The sequence below is a fragment of the Leptopilina boulardi genome, unplaced genomic scaffold (assembly GCF_019393585.1).
Source record: "Leptopilina boulardi isolate dan_hultmark-lab unplaced genomic scaffold, ZJU_Lbou_2.1 LbouV2_213, whole genome shotgun sequence".
NCBI lineage: Eukaryota > Metazoa > Arthropoda > Insecta > Hymenoptera > Figitidae > Leptopilina > Leptopilina boulardi.
Genome location: NW_026137767.1, coordinates 2417460 through 2435835, shown reverse-complemented (window position 1 = coordinate 2435835; position 18376 = coordinate 2417460). Strand labels below are relative to the sequence as shown.

The window sequence follows — 18376 nt, the reverse complement described above, 5'->3', positions numbered from 1 at the left end:
AAAAATAAAAAATTTCGAAAAAAATGGTTTAATCTCCCTAGCGCACACAATATTCAACCCAGACTGTTCATATTTGCTGTATAAATGTATTTTTGCGTGAAAATTATAGGGAAAAAATGTAAGCACGATTGGAGTTGATAATCAATTTTTATCAAATTTTTAAAGAAAAATGATAATTTTAAGGAAAAAATGTATGTTTCCGCAAAAAACGAAAAAAGTTTATATCAAGTGATTCAAATTTATACATTTTGACGTATTTTTATGTGTAGATTATAGAAATAATTTAATAAACATGATAAGAAGTGGAAAAAGTGGACTTTTTTCTTGAGTTTATTTCTTCAGTCACTCGCACTGAAATTTAGGGTTCCGTACTCGAAGCGAACTTATTTGGTATAAAAACAAATGTTTAAAAAATATGTGTTGTCTGACAAATAAAATAAGTGATACAAAAAGGAACAATTTTGTGAAATTCAAGAAAATTGTTTCTCTTCGTATCACTTATATTATTTGACATACAACACATATTTTTTAAACATTTGTTTTTATACCAAATAAGTTCGCTTCGAGTACGGAACCCTCGATTTCAGTGCGAGTGTAACTCGCACTTGTCCGATTTTTTTTTGTTTTGCTGAAGTTGTCCTAGGAGAGGACTGGCGCCCTTCCGATCATGTTAATTTAGTTTGAGCAAATATATTAGTAACAAATAAGTTATTTTTACCTAATTTCGGAAAAAAATTCCGAAATTTTTTAACTGCAGATTTAGAAAAATGAATATTTTGCCTTTAGAAAATTTCGAGGTCATTCAAAAAATGACTGTTAACAGAAAACTGAGAGCAAATTTTAATGCATTTTCTATAAATGTATAAGTAAATTGATAATTTTAAATATATATTTGTTGAAAATAATACAAATTTTATTTGTTTGTTTCATTTTTTGTAACAAAAAGGAGCTTTTTTTTTACTATTGGGGGCGTAACATTTGTAATATTTTTTGGCTTATTACAATGTTCATAGTGTAGATATATACATATATATATACACAATATATTATGAAAATGTGAATCCAAATGAAAGCGGCACTTGCAGCACACGTGACACGTTTATATGTATGTGAATCCAGCCGTAAAGGAGGGGGTGGATGCTTTCTCTATGTGCAACGCGTAATAAACGATGGCGTATTTGGATAATACAATGCGATGCTTGCCACCACGAGAGCATAACGAGCACTCGTAAACCTGTATCGTAGAAAATAAATTGACTGGCACGAACATGTATTGAAGCCAAATAATATCCCCTGTGTTTGCTACTGTAAATTCATCCCCATATATACACCTCCAAAAATTACACAGTTTCTGATGAATTATGTATTTTATATAATATAATATAATAATTATAATTATTTAATTTCAGAAGATTATTGATTCATCTATACATATAATGAAAATTTATTTTTTTATTAAATATATGAAATTTTAAATAAAAAAAAATTTGTTAGGCAAAGCAGGCTTGTGGCTTTTAACTGACTCTCCCCAAAGCATTGTCTTATGACTGTAATTATTATAGAGGATAACTTTAGTAATGTTACCATTATTGCTGCAAAGTTTAGGTGCTTTAGTGTTACAAAAAATTTGTTCAATGCCTGCTCTCAAACAGCAAGTTTCAAGGTTAAAAAGTGTATTGAAATAAGTGATACTTGTAATAATTCCTCTTAAAAACAGTGGAGAAAGTAAATTGCCAACCAACCTAAATCTGTCTAATTGGTACAATTGAGTCCAGTTTAAAGGAGTTTGGATATCGTAAGTTTTTGAAGACATTTTCGGTTTCGTAGTAAAATATGTTATGAATTTAAATTCCGGTTGAGATTATTTAGTTTTTTGTGACTTTCCTATAATAGTTTAAAGTTAGCGTTACAATGTAAAAATAATTAAATAGTTTATTCTGTGATAATAAAAAGATAATAATTTAACACTAAAATTATGTAATAGGATTTAAAAATGCTAATTTACTCATTTTAGGATTAAAAAAAGAAGGTAAAACGGTAGAGAGTTTTTGTTAGAATTATTGGAGCAATGTAATTATGGTGAGAAGATAAGAGGATTAAATTTTAACTAATAGGAATAATTAATAATTCTATTTTAATTTTCCCTACAAAGGCATGATATTTTTTGTAGTAGCTCGTATAGGGATAACCGTCGGTCAGGTACGTACTTGTGCAAGGATTTTAATTTTGACTAGTCGCATTTTTAATTTCATGAATATTAAAATGGTCACAGAGGACTTTGGCTTTTTACAACTAGTTTTTAACCTATCAGACGCGAAATTGAATTTTCCCTTGGTAAAACCATTAACCACACGTAGGGACAATGGCCGCTAAATGGAAGAGAGAGAGAGAAAATCACCTACAGCGACACATTTGGCTGGTGCACGAGATGGTCTAGCAGTAGTTTTTACTGAGATGGAGTATTAACGGTTGCAGCTGCTGTTACGTCGACACTGTATATGCACACCGTGCCGTGTAGAAAAGGGTTTTGCTTGAATGCTTGCCCCCCTTCGATTATAATCAAAGCTCCAAACTTTGTTTTGTGAATGGCAACCTATTACCGTAGTTGGCACGATTAAGGTCTCATTTTTAGATAAGGTTAATGGTGATTTTCACGTGCACTTGGCTGTACTAATCCTTAGTAATGAAATGATCGTAGGAAAACTTTAACGTTTAAAAATGCATGGTAATTTTACCTCTCTTACATAGCTTCTTACAGAGCATTTTAAGGGGAACATTCAACCTTTTCAGTATGCTCGCTCTTTTCAGTTAGAAGCCAAATTAAGTTCAGTAAAATTAAAATAGAATTTAGTCTTTCGAATAATTTTTCACATCAAAAAATTAATGAAAAGTAATAACTATATCCATTAAAATTTACTTTTCAATATAATTTTTCGTTTGTTGTGAGAAAATGTTGCATTTTTCAAAATATTATTTTAGGGAGTATGAACGCGCACTTCGTGAGAGAAAGCAGTTATTTTACCATATAAATGTAAATTGAAGAATGTATAAAAAGTCAAAACATGAATGTATGGAGGTCATGAAGATGGATTTTAAACGTGGGTGTAGAAGTGTATGGCTGTGAATGAAGGGTTGGTAGAATCGAGACTGTCATTTCCGTCCGTATATATAAAACACTGCAGATGTAGCATCCAGTTATCGACTTTCCACTCGATAAACGAATGGTATCTACGATTGATTGTACTTTTCTGCGAATAACACATATGTAGGGAAAATTACAGTAGAATCTTTTTGAGGCTAATAAAAGATATTTTAGTCACGCATATTCAAACAAAATAATAGAAAAGTCACTCGAAAATTATTATCCATTACATCCAGACAATTTCAACATTCAGTTGAATTTGACAATTTTTATTTGGCAAAAGTTTTTTTATCTTTTTCTTTTCGCAAATGGATTCAATGATTTTTTTGAATTTTCTTATTAATCTGTTTACGAGATATGAATTTGTTAAAATTACAGATTTTTAAAGCCTTTTTTTAATGCTCATAACTTTCTTAAAAATTCATCAATTTTAAAAGTTATTTTAAATATTTTAATACGTAATGTAACATATAAATAGTTATTTTTTACAATAAAAATAATTAAAAGAGAAAATTTAATTATATAGTTATTGTATTAATTTAATTTTTAAATCTGATTCTCATTCAATAACTATGGGAATGATTTCACAGGCACACAAAAAAAAAGAAGTTGTCTGTTTCTTGAACTAGACATAGGGGAAACCGGGGCTGTTTGGCGCAGGGGTTGCTTGGCGCACTTGAGTTTATTCAAAAGTATCAATAACAATCCTTTTTAAAAAATTTAACCGAATAATGGGTTTTTAAATATTCACAGCGTAATTATAAAAAAATATAGGATATATATTTTTTTATAATTTTACGATTTCATAGAAAATGCTTTAAATTTAACCCTTTAAGGACAATTGTTGCTTTCAGGCAACATGGACATTTTTTTGTTATTTTAAGCATAAGTTCCTTGATTTTTAAAACTAAATATCAGACCAATGTTTTTTATTTAGTCTAATAAATTTCCAATTCTAAACTCTCGTTTTGAGACAAAAAAACCTTAATTAATTTCGCTGAAAAACTTATTTAAAAATCAAAAATCGCGATTTTTTAAGAAATAATTTGGTCCTCAAAGGGTTAAATAAAATTTTCTAATTTTTAAAATAATTTTATTGTAAAATTACAGTACAAGACTTATTTTGTTAAGTCTTATATTATTTAAATTTAAAATCATATAATTTAATTAATTTCACTCCGGCGCCACGCAACCCCAGGCCAGGGTCGATTGGCGCGTTTTGCACAGCTTCAAATAAAGTGGTATAAAAAGAAAAGTATTAAATATATTACAACTTTCTTTTTTTAAAATTAAAGCTGAGATGTTACAAAAAGTTTTCTATACAATAATTTTTTAAAAAAAGCAAAAATGAATGAGTTACACAAAAGAGAGTAAAAAGTGCGCCAAGTAACCCCAGTCTCCCCTACCTTTCCTAAATTATTTTGGCTCGCTGAAAACGAATATAAAGTCAGAATTGCTCCATCATCCTCTGATTTTTTTTAAATCGAAAAAACCACCCTTAATCGGACAAATTTAAACTTAGGAAATAAAAAAATTAAATAACAGATTTTTTTAATAAACAGAACCTTACATCTTACCTTATTTTTGCTCCACTAACTCAAAAACAAAAACAAAACCAGAATTGATCCAGCACTCTCTGATTTTGTTTAAATCGAAAAAAACCACCCTTAATCGGACAAATTCAAACTTAGGAGATAAAAAAATTAAATGACAGATTTTTTTAAAAAACAGTACCTTACATCTACATTTTAGTTTAAATCGTAAAAACCACCCTTAATCGGACAGAATCAAACTTTTGAAAACGCATTTGTAATAAAAGGTCATTACAAATTAAATGTTTAAGGAGATATAAAATGAATTAAAGGAATATCTTATAAAATTATTATATAAGATCCATAAACTTTGCTAGAAATTGGTACGTATTTATAAATTTATTTTGTTATATCATAAATTTTAAATTGCGGGCGGTTTCTAAGTGACGATGTTGGCCGTTAGATGATTAACTTCATATAGTGACTCTATTTGTATTTCGCTAGAGATGTTGACACGTCAATGTGTTAAATAGAAGCACTTTGGTAAATAAATACATATTTTTCGTGGTTAATTCTTGCCACGTACATATATTAATAGTTTCTTTGCAGGTTTGCAATAGTTTTTTCTTTTCAAGTTTTTTAGTATATTACTGAGTAATCAGCTCTGGATTTGTTTTTGAGTTAGTAGAGCCAAAATAAGGTAAGGTGCAAGGTTCTGTTTTTTAAAAAAATCTATTATTTAATTTGTTATCTCTTGAATTTGTCCGGTTAAGGGTGGTTTTATCGATTTAAAAAAAATCAGAGGGGGATGGAGCAATTTTGATTTCATATTCGTTTTCAGCGGGCCAAAATATTATAGGAAAGGTAGGTCTAGTTCAAGAAACAGACAACTTTTTTTTGTGTGCCTGTGTTTTAATTGGATTCTAATAACCTAAATATGAAAATAAAATAAATAATTATAAACTTTTAAAGGAATAAAATTTGTTAACTACGAGAATTATAAGTAGTTTTAACAAATTTAAAAATTATAGGTTTTTATAAAATTGGAAACAATTAGGAAAAAATATTCAATTGAAGAAATAACCACCAGCATAAACGACAATTATTCTTCGGAATTGTGAAATTTTATAGAAAAGAAAGAAAGAAATAAAAAAGTTTTAAATTTTTACACTTATGCTTTTATTGTTGAAACTTGTCCTAATTATAATAGTAGCAAAAAATCGCAGAAAATTAAAAGGCATTAAAATAAGCTGCAACGCTTATTATTTTAATCCAATTTTGCTTACTTTAATCCATTTTGGTATTAAAATAAGCAAAATTGGATTAAAATAATAAGCGTTGCAGCTTATTTTAATACCTTATAATTTTCTGTGATGTAGAATAATTTGTTCTTGGGTTTAATTTAATTTCTTCCAATGGAAATTATTGTATTATAATTTTCCTTCAATTTTATTTCTTGTCCTTAGAGATATTTGCTACGAAATATATTTGAAATTACACTTATTGTAATAAAAATTTGAATTTCAAAATCGAATTTAGAATTCTTGAGAAAATTTGTAGAAGTTTTAATTTTTAAGAATTGTCGAATTTTGAATCTTGAAGAATTGTAGTCTTGTAGAAGTAGTTTTGAAATTTGTCGTTGAACTTTGAATTTTGAACTTGACTTAGAATTGAGAATTTGAAAATATTAAATTGAATTTTTTGTAGAAGTAATGCACGAAAAGAAATGCTATCGAAATTTCAGCCATAAATTTATGGTTGTGAGTTCTGGTTGAATTGGTTATACAGTCTATCAAATTGGCAGGTAAGTTAGGTTATATCGGGTTATATTAGCCATGTGAAGTCTGATTACCCGAACTGTATGGCAGTAACAGTTCCATGTTAATTCAGTTATACGATATGACAGAAACAGCAAGAATTATGGCAGTAATAACGAAAAATTTCTTTCAGTGTGTATTTTAGAATTTGAATTGAACTGATGAATTTACGCAAACTTGGGTTTATATAAGTGTTCGTTCTCACTACAAATTTTGAATTTTATAGTGTTGAGTGAAAAATTGAAAAGAAATTGAACAGAGGATTGAGAAAACATGTTTCTCAAAATAAGATGATAAAAAATAGAAAGAATAATGGAGAAAACTGATTAGTAATTGGGCCTCTCTGACCCATCCTTCCAGATATGTTGAAACTACAAGTTGTCTATAAAGACAGAGATTTTAAGAAAGTGGTGGTAACATGATATAACATTATTATAGATCAGAAAAAATCTGTTTCATTATAATTGAGATAAAACTAAAATAAATAAATTCACCAATCTTTACTTTTGAAAGTTCTTTTCCTTTAAAAAAAAAGTTGTCAGCCAAGAAATAATTACCCATTTGGATTGGCTTAAAGAAAAGTAAAGGTGGACTCAGGGGAATGAACTTGAAAATTAAGAGCGTCTGGTCCGTGTACGATCGAGATTCGATAAAGCTTGGACTTAAATTGAAGACCTTAAGCTTGGTGTTTCAAAGTTGGCTGAAGCACTCGTTCCTTCGACATGCTGGCTGACAATAAGAGCGAAACCAAGCGATGAAAGTAGGAGCGAGAAGGAAGGAACCAAAGAGAATGAAAGGGAAGAAGGAAGGATCGAAGAGAGAGTGTGTACTTCTGCTAAAACCAGCCCCAAGCTTGTGGAAAATCCGCACTGGGAGGAGGTGGAAGGTTGAAAGAGAGTTTTAGGGACATTGTTCCATGAACGTAGTATGGATCGATGCGATGCCAGGCAAGCGTTAAGGGTACATCGCATCGTTCTATGGGCCCAGCTCTTAAATGCGACAGCCACCCTCACCATAATATCAACTCCCATAGACATAGAGTTCAAGTTTGTTCCCTAAACACCATATCAACGTCGAGTGCAGTTACGGTCTTTGCTCGTTAGAACAAAGTGCACATATATCCTCTATAACATCTGGACTCTTTGTTACGGTCAGGATGTTATAATAATAGGTCATTAGGCTCGAAGTTTGATATAAATAGAAATTTCTTTTTGCCAAAAGCAGTAACGATTCTACGCAATTAAACCTTACACACAATATGAAAAAAACTGTATACATTACGATTAGATAAAATTTAATTTAATTTGATTAATTTAATTCATCACGTTTAAATATCACAAGAAAATATTTTTTTTATTGTCTTCATTATATATTCTTATTAACTCTACGCCGTTAAATTCAACATCATATAAGGCTGTCAAAATAAATAGATTTCACTTCAATAAAATTTTAGAAAATTCTACACAACAAATTAAAAATTTTAACGTTAAAAATTATTTTTTGATTCACGGTCCTTAATAATTGGGAAGATATTTTCACTTGCCTAAGCATGATCTTTAGTAGGTTCCCAGGTGGAAAAGTTCCAGGTAGTGACTACCGGGAACTTTTCCACCTGGGTTAAAGAAGTGTAACAATATAAAATTTTACTTCAAACAAGATACTAATTTATTATTTATTTAATTAATATAGATGACAGAAATAATATTAAGACGAAAAATACAGAATATGATATTTGTGCGCAGAGTTATCTGGCGTTAAAGTCAACGGCGTAGAGTTAATAATATATAATTAAAACAATAAAAAACATATTTTTTTGTATTGCAGAATTAATTAAGTAGCGTTCGTAGAATTGGTTGGTAATAATTAAATTATTCAAACTAAATTACACTTTATTTAATCATAAATAAAAAAAAAAAGTAATCCAAGTTTTTTTGTGAATAATATTAACGAATTTGTAAAAACTTAAATCTGGAGGAAAAAAGTGTACAACTGAATAGTTACTTTTTGAAAGAATATACAGGTTCTCAGATATAGTACTACTGGGATCTAGCGACGGTTGTAAATTTTCTCCTGGGAAATATTGCGAAACATCTATAAAAGAATTTATAGAAACTTTTATACTAAACTCTTAAAACAATAAGATGAGTTCTTTTTATATCCTATTGGTATAGTAAGGTTAGTTAGAATATAAAAAATTGAGGAATAATCTTACTTTAGGAGGTACTTCTGTTATCGTAGAGACAAATCCTGAAATCGTACCGATGGTTTTACAGTCAGAGTTCGGAGCTTAAGCTTATTTCTGTAAACCAGGATTCTAGTTTCCTACTGTCGTTAGGGAGAGTTATAAGCTCTAAGTACACACTTAAGCTTCATTTGTAACACCTGGACTAAGGTGTTGAAAGTCGTAAAGATCCGAACTAATTCTCTGTCCTAACTCAAAGTCAAAAATTATAAACTATAAACATTTATGAATTATATTTAATGCAAAATGCCCCCATTCCTTTTCTTCAATTAATAAGAAATTGGAAAATTAAATTAATTTTTATTTTAATTTGTTAATATGTTAAAATAAATAGAATATAATTCTTCGATAATTCCAATGGAAGTTTTCAACTTGAAACTGGTGTACGAGTCATGTAAAAGTTTACGTATTGCAAGGAACATTGGGAAAATACACAGTATACATTATTTCTCCATAGGGGCATTTAATTCGATTACTTTCGACAATTATATGTACTCACAGGAGTAACTGTAAAATGCATTAGCATACAATAGCGTAAATGGGAGAGAAGTTTATACCGACAGTATAGAGAAAAGCGTGATAATGGGAAATTCGGGTTTATCAATTGGACACAGGGAAAAAATTGGTAGGCTCATTATTGTTATGATACAAATTTAACCAATGCTAAACAACATTACAGATAAAATCTGAACTCAAAATTATCTCCGCACGATACTTATTTTGCGCTTCAACATATGTGGGGCGCATGATTATCTCATAAAAATCATTAGCTAGAATTTTCATTTGTATGAATTTCATTTGATAGAATTTCTATTTGGACGAATTTTCATTTTTCGAATTAGTATTTCAATTACTTTCTTTGTAAACGAAATTTTATTTAACATAGTTTTTAGGTACCGAATTTTAATTTAATATGATTTTTATTTTACCAAATTTTTTGTTATCCAACTTTTTATTTTATAGAATTACAATTTAAACCAATTTTAATTTATCAAAATTCGCATTCAGCAGAATTTCAGTGATTCTAATTGTATAATGTCAGAATTTTTAAACTATCGAATTTCTATGTGTCAGAATTTTTATTTACATGAATGTTTATTTGATAGAATCCCTAAAACAGAGAATTTCCATTTGATAGAAATTACAAATGGTCGAACAAGCAAGCGTCAGAAAGATTTCGGTGCTAATTTTAAAATAAACCAATTACAATTTTCTTAATAATTTCTGATTGGTCTATTTTAAAAACTGCTCCGAAATCTTTCTGACGCTTGCTTGTTTGGCCATTTGTAATTTCTATCAAATGAAAATTCGCTTATATTGCATAGAAATTTGAAATAGAATTGTCTTGCACTGAATATTGAAAAAGAATTATCTTGCACAATTTTTTTTTGTTAACATTGTATTGCACTTGTTCTACAATTAGAATTATTAATTTAATTAAAAATAATTTTCTGATTTTTTATGTCGCGGTTTTTATGTTAAGATAAAAAAATCGTTACAAGCGGCACTGAAAATCATCGAATAAAAAAATTTTATTAATCTGATGTCATATTCGTAATCTGCGATACCGAAAACACCATAGTAACAACACTCAGAAAAAAGATATCTTTGAACCAAATGTACCATTTTTTTATATTTACCCAATTTTTTGGTTAGTTCAAACAAAATTTGTTTAATTCAAATAAATATTTATTTGATCTAAATAACTGTTTGGTTTATATTATTTTAATAAATTTTTTGAACAAAGAAAAAATTTGATTGAGCTAAATAAATGTTTGGTTTATGCAACCAAATGTTTGGTTAACTGTATATCAATTTATTTATTTTGTTGATTTAACCAAAATTTGGTTGCTTCAAACGAATTTTTTTCTGAGTGAAGTTTAAATCAATTACAAATAGTTTTTTAATTTGCTTTGTAACCGATACTTTTAATTTTGAATTTTCGACCGCCATGTTGAATTTTGAAAAACTGACCTCAGATTCGTAATCAGCGATCCTAAAACCTATAAGAATAACTGCAGCTTTCTTTTTTTAAATGTAAAATTTATCCTGGGGGTGAATGGGTTAAAAAAAATTTGCTTTAATTAATATGTTGAATATATGGTTTATTAAATATGTATTGAGTTTAATCAAAATTAAAGTGAAAATTACAATGACAATTATCAGAACCATAACAATTAATTTTTAAGATTTCTCATTTTTATAAAATTAATCAACCTTTTGAATACGTAAAATTTTAAAACTGAAATGCTAAATTAATACTCTAATAATTTATATGAATTACCTCAAAATTTGTCGTATTTTGAAAAAGTCAGCTGAGTTTCATAAATGAAATTATGACACTTTTACCCTTACTGAATTTTGTGTAAATAATAACCAAGCACTCATCACTTATAAAATATCGATTGAGAGGGTGCTTATATGCACATTTTAACTGGAGAGTAAAACGATTCGTTTTCGGTTTGCTCAATAATATCCAGGGTCAGCGCCCATGGAAGTGCTGTGCGTTATTGGCGGTCGGCCAATATCGGTGATTTAGCGCAGGATCCGTTGCTGGTTATTGCGTGGGAACGCGGTCTTCTTATTTATATGTTACAAGGTGTACTTTTATCGGGTGGCTGGGAAATAAAGTACCTGCCGTTTGCGGCCTCTCTCTCTCTTTCTCTCGTGTAAAATAAGCGATTTTCACCGCCTTCTCACTGCATACTCTGTATTGCAAAAGTAACTTCCCTTACATTACGTAATTTAACTTCCACAAAGGTTTCGCTGCGTGGTATTTAAGGGTCTTTAGTAAATCGAATAAAAAAAAAGCTTAGAAAACTATCTCATTAAATTACTTTCACAATTTTGTGAATTGTTTTTTTTCATAAACTTTCTTTAGATATAAAATTTGTGTTGTATTGATTTGAATTTTTATAATTTAGATGTTGTAATGGTATAGGAGGGTCTGAAGTATTTAAATATGAATAGGAGATATGGTATTCATTTAAATTTGAAAAAACCATTGAAGAAAGTACAACTGAATGAAATTTTATTTGCAAAAAAAAAAAATTTGTTACCTGGACAGTTCTCTTTGAAGATGGTGTACCCTGGAGCGCGCTCGTTCGGTCTCGGTCGTAGCCTCACGAAGGCGAGCTTCTGCCTCCATTCGTTGTCGCCGTTCTCGTTCCACATCTCGTTGCGTTGACTCCCTCTGAAACATTAAAGAATTAAATTATATCGTTTACTCATTCTGTATTTACTTCTATTTAGAATGATTCACTCGGTATTATAATTTACAGAAATTTCAGATTTAATCAATATTTCCGAATCAAAATTTTATTTCGTTTAATTTTAATTTCATCGTAATTTAATTTTTAACTTTTTACTAATTTTGACCCTAGATGATGCTATATTTTTTCAAAAGAATCATAAATAACATAAGAATACATTATCTCTTAGTGGCATAAACTTTTGTAATTATACTTTTTATGAAAAAAAATTACTGTATGTAAATTACAGTAAAAATGGTTTTCGCAATTCCAAAGAAGAAAAACGACTATGCTGACTTAGTAGGAATAAAAATAATATGAAAGAGAATCGTTCAAACTGACTGCGTAGCAAATCGATTTTTGCACATCTGTCCAGGATTGTTATTCCTTTAATAGTTTTACCACCCTTTAATGCACCCTTCGCTCATACTTTTTCTTTTTATATATATATATATCTTTTTGCAGATAATAGTTTTCACTTTGTTTTCTTTAAATTAAGTTTCAAGTTCCGGATGATTCTCCATTTTATTTATCTGTGTAATTAAATGAAGTAAACATGGCTACAAGAGGAAGCCCTAATTGGTAATTGAAGCCTTTATCAAACCTTTGTTAAGAAAAGAGACATGAGTCAGAGAAGTGAGATTTTCTTTTAAATTACATGTTCTATTCGAAACCTATATCATGATCACAAGGTTTCAAATAACAATCTATTTAGAGTAAAAAATCAAATATCAATGGGAGACAAATTGTGAAACAAATAATTGACTGCATGGAGAAATAAATTATAAGAAACTGAACATATTACCCTGTGGGCAAATAACCATGTTCGTTCTAAAAACGTTTTATGGACGTTCTTAGAACGTTTCATGTCCGCCAAATAATGTTCTGGAACATTTTAAGAACACGGATGTTCAAATAATGTTCCAGAACATTATTTGGTGGACATGAAACGTTCTAAAAACGTTCTTAAAACATTTTTAGAACGAACATGGTTTTTTGCCCACAGGGTACCAAAATGTTTTTTCATATGGTTATAAAAAATTAAATTTTAATTATACGAATCGAATGAATTTGTTGCTAGGATTAGATTTTGTTAGTATCAAACTGCAGGTGAAGAAAAACACTAAAGTCAAAATTTCCCTACTTCCTCAGAATTTGGTTTAAAAAATAATACATTAATCTTTTTGAGATTAAATCTATCAGAATATTTGCTGTTCTATTTGCTTTATTTCAAAGCCGAGACAAACAATAAGCTGGATTGTGTAACGTAATTCCTGGAGAAGTATTCAATTTCACAAACTCAATATCGACAAATTTAAAGGGTTTAGATTTTAGGTCTGTTAAGCTGGCACCACAAGTTTGATATTTTTAAATATCTCCTATGTGAGAATTTAGGGCTCAATTATGGCTAATTACCGCTCAAAATGAAAAATTTACCGCTCTTTATTTTTTTTTTTAAAAAAAGGCGGTTGGTGCTACCTTAACGTTAATCTGTCACCAACCGCTTAAAAAATCAAATAAAAAACGAGATATTTAAAAATCCACCCTGACACAATTTAGGGCATATTTAGGGCTTTCAAATGGACCAGTTTCGAGCAAATTTGAACAATTTGTAAAAAATTGTCCGCCATATTGGGTCCGCCATTTTGAATTTTATAAAACTGACATCGGATTCGTAATCAGCGACCCTGAAAACCCCTGAGTAACCAGTTTCGAGCGGATATGATCAATTTAAAAAAAATTGTCCGCCATATTGGATCCGCTATTTTGAATTTTGAAAATTTTTAAAATTTGGCTTCGGATTCGTAATCAGCGACCCTTAAAGCCTCTATAATGCACTTCAAAGATAAATTCCTGTTAAAGAAAAATGTATGCTTCAAAGGGTTAAAACAAATATAAAGATTTTTTTGATTTAGAAATTTTTTTTAAATTTCTTTATGTGTCCATTTTAAAGCCCTAAATGAGCCCTAAATTATGGCAAAGTCAAATTTTAAATATCTGATTTTTTATTTGGGTTTTGAAGAGAGTTGTGCCAGCTTATAGTTAAGGTAGCACCAACTCCTTTCTAAAAAAAACTATATGGTGGAGTGTGTTCTTTGATTTTGAATTTTTTTTTGAAAATTCTTTTCATGTCCATTTTAAAGCCCTAAATAAGCCCTAAATTGTGTCAGGGTGGATTTTTAAATATCTCGTTTTTTATTTCGTATTTTAAGCGGTTGATGCCAGCTTAACGTTAAGGTAGCACCAACCGCCTTTTTTTAAAAAAAAAAATAAAAAGCGGTAAATTTTTCATTTTGAGCGGTAATTAGCCATAATTGAGGCCTAAATTCTCACATAGGAGATATTTAAAAATATCAAACTTGTGGTGCCAGCTTAACAGACCTATTTTAGGTCTGTTTTAATTGTCAAATTAAGAGAAAATTACATAGTTTTATCAGTATGAATAGTAAGTTTGTTTAGTTCGCAATAGGAACGTAGATGCTTTCTCCAGATCAATGAATGAAAGAACAGAGAAGTAAACGTCATCAAAAATTATTGTTGGAAGTACTTCTTGGCACATATAACCTAGAGATAATATAAATAGAGTAGTTAAGACGCCCCGCGCGCCGTGAGTGTCCGCTCGATAGAAAGAGAAAAATAATAATCAATCCTTGTCTTTTTCTAGTCACGCATGCGCTACCGCTAAGTAACTTTATAATAAACTGTCATGTATAACTATGATGTGAAATGTCAGTGAAAACATGTGAAAATCATATTGATTTAAGACTGAAAGACGAAAGTAATAAATTATGTGACAGTAAATTTCCCATTAGGATGATGTACAACAAGTTGTTTGTCATCTGTTAAAATATTATATGTTCGCGGCCATCTTATCGGTTGATCGAGGTTATGTGTAAGGATAGCGCATGCGCAATTATACAGTCCATGAGCGTAAACTTTTTTTTAAATTTGTGGCTTTGCTTAAAGCAAGCCTAAACTCATAAAGAGTGAGAGAGATAACAATATACTTTAATCCAAACCAAAAAATTTAAGCGCGCTTATTTCTGTCATAAGTCTCAACCGTTTTAATCACGTTCCATCCCTCGTCGGCCGAATATTGATTTTTTCCATTGATCTCTGCTTTAAAATCATAAATTCGAATTCTAAATTAGTCGTGCAATCTATAAATAAATTTTAAGTTTAGTTGTTTTTTCAAAAATAACTTTGCGAGTTGGATGAACAGAAGTGAATTTAACAACATGTTAAACATAAAAATTGTCTTAAGGGGCTAATCATAATACTGATTACTCTAATTAAAAATAAATATAAAAACTGCTGCCAAGTTGAAGTATGAAATTTTTGTGTTTATTTCATGAACACTTTGCTTCCTCATGGAAATTTTTTGTTATCGATTTATGGTAACTTATTTAGTATTATAATAATTTTAAAAAGGTGTTAAGTTAAATTTTTTGGGCGTTTGCGGAGATAGATTTTTAACATCAATAACTTCGTAATATTTTATAATAAAAGGTTCAATAATAGGTCAATTGATTCGATTTTAAATATTCTCCATAAATTGTTTATAATAATTTTAAAATTACATAAAATTTTTTTGTAAAATAATGCAAAAAAAGGTATGTTTTTAAAAATTTTTTTCAAAATGTTATTAACTCTGGATAAAATAACAGTAGGATATACGCTAATTACAATTAATAAAAATATTCGTTAGCAATATGTACTATTGTTTGATATATATTTTTTTATTTATTATATTTATCATACATATTTATAAGAATAATTCATCATAAAACACATGCTTTTCATTAAGAGTTTTTGACAGCTAAAAAAACATCCAATACTTTTGAAAAGACACAGATAGAGCTGCCGAAATGAAAAAGAAGATGATTTGTTGTCAGTTGCAGTGAGAAAAGGGAGTCAAAATTTTATATTTCACAATGGTTCTCCAATGATACATCACACAGCGGTTACACATACAATCTCATTCAACACATCTCTGTATATAGTAGATAGATGTTTCCCCTCTGCTATTTCTCCTTCAGGTCAATGTAAACTCAGAGGTGATAGGTTTACATTCATTTCATATTGTACTATTAGAATGTCAGGGGTCAATGATATTGTCTTGAACTCTCTATAGTTATTAACACAATAGCTTTAATGGTCCTTTCAATTTTATTCAGATTCAGAATCAGCGCATCGAAAATTGTCGGAAAATTGACAATAAAATTAATTTCTACCCTTGTGTAATTAAGAATATATCCTTCTTAATTCTTCTTGTTTAAACCTCTTGTAGACCCTCCTTTAATCCTTAAATCACTTAGAAATGTATGTAACTGAATAGTTGGAGATGGTAAATAGGGTGCTCATTAAGCTTTGCTTATACAAGATTATCTCTCTGTAAACATCAAATTTATAGACCAATTATTTGCAATAGTGACAAAATTTTACGATTCTTTCTAATTTTGAATCAGTGAAAAAGTCACCAATGTCAAATCAATTGCTAAATTTTAGCTATACATTTGAATTGGAGGTTTCCACTGACAATATGAAATTTTACTGAAAATTAAAGATTTTTACTGAATATTTGATTTGATATCAGTGGATTTTTCACTGATATAGATTTAGAAAGTTCAAGAATTACAAAAATAAGTTTCAATTTATTTATTTTTGAATCAGTTCACATAGATGTATAACCTGATTTCTTAAGTTGAGAGAATTTTCCACTAATTCAGAAGAGTGTCTTTACTATGGTCCATTATTATTTTACTGTTTTTCTTAAGATTTGTAAAAGCATTGATCCTTAGGGGAGAACAAGTAAAGAAGGAAATTGAATTAATCAGTATAATTTTGTTGTTTTACTTATAGAAATCAGTTGATCTTTTCAAAGCCTTCTTTTCTAAATGTAATAGTCTCCTTCGAAGGGCCGCTTTTTTCCTAGCCAAGATTTAAGGGTTGTTGCCATAAAGTCAATGCATACCATAAACATATAGAGAGACTGTGGTCGATCGAAATGGGAAAACGAAAGAGGGTATTCGATAGAGGGAGAAAAGAGAGAAAGAGAGTATCAAGAGCACAATCTGGTAAAAGCTGGCTGACCACTGCGCGAGTTGAGTTTAAGGGATGGTTTAACGGATTTATGGGAACCTTAAATCCTCGTGAATGCTTTCTGCTACCTTATATTTTTGCCCACATTCTTCTTCCAACTCTACCGATCTGGAAAAATGCCTCTGGCACGATATCAAGAATAGAAGCAACTTGGTCAAGAAAACGATGATATCGTCCAGTATTTTCGATTTACACTTGTATAGGGAATAAATAAAGCCAGTACATCTATATATAGTGTGAATGAGACACTAGAGAGAAAATATAAAAACTTCATAAGTAAAAGACACCGATAAATGGAAGAGCAATTTTAATTAATAATTTCAAAATATGGATTAAAGGTTTTTATAGTGAGATAGTGGAGTACCCTTTTTACCCAAAAATAGTTGTTAATTTTTAAATTAAATTACATACATACATATATACATATATATACAAATGTTCTGAAGTAAAACAGATCTTACAAAAAATCTGCAGACTTTCAGAGAGCTGCTGTCTGCAGAAAATCTTCAGACGAATAAAATGTTAGTTATATGTTTTATGTCAGGGAGAAAATTTTCCGAAATATTGACGCATACATCAGTATTAAGTGATCAGGGACGAACTTATCAATTAAAATCTTAAATGAAAATATTAAATTTTTAAATTTTCGAGTGAAAATCATGAAATTTAACTCCCATAGCAATCAGCATAATGTCTGGTGGTTCAAAACGAATATAAAAATCTTCATATTTCTTTTGAACCAATAGAATTTCTACAGACGGCAGTCCGCTAAAAGTCTGCGGAATGTCACCAGAGACTCTTTTACTTTGGTTGAAGGATATAGGTTAAATAATTTAACATATCACGAAGCTTGCACAATAATCCTTAATGTTTTAGATTGAAACCGTTGAATAATATCAATATTAAAGTTACTAGCAATTCCCCATAGTTGAATTCCATATGTCCAAATTGGTTTCAATATATATTTGTACAATAAATGTTTAGTTCCAAAAGAGAGTTGAGATTTTTTTCCAACATCCAGTGTAAACGGAGTTTCAATCTAATTTGCATTTCACTTTTCACATTCCGTATTCCACATTTCGGATTCCATATTCCGGTTTTCACATTGCCATATTCATTATTCCAAATTCCGGATCCCACATTCTGGATTCCACGTTCTGGATCCATCATTCCGGATTCTACATTTCGGATCCCATATTCCACATCCAAAATTCCGGATTCCACATCCCACATTCTGAAAGTGGAATCTGAAATGTGTAAATTGGAATCCGGAATATGGGATTTGGAAT

At 29.7% G+C, this 18376-nt stretch overlaps 1 protein-coding gene across 8 annotated transcripts in view; it reads right to left on the bottom strand.

The window, feature by feature from the left end:
* The window catches only part of LOC127279006 (uncharacterized), a 260715-nt gene that overhangs the window by 25394 nt on the left and 216945 nt on the right, over nt 1-18376 (bottom strand). For all 8 annotated transcript variants that reach the window (XR_007842583.1, XM_051301055.1, XM_051301056.1 and 5 more), the window contains one exon: nt 11793-11926. Coding sequence is in view for 7 of the 8 variants with exons in the window: in XM_051301055.1 (XP_051157012.1) it covers nt 11793-11926 (134 nt within the window). In the remaining variant the exon portion in view is untranslated. The remainder of the gene's footprint in view (nt 1-11792; nt 11927-18376) is intronic.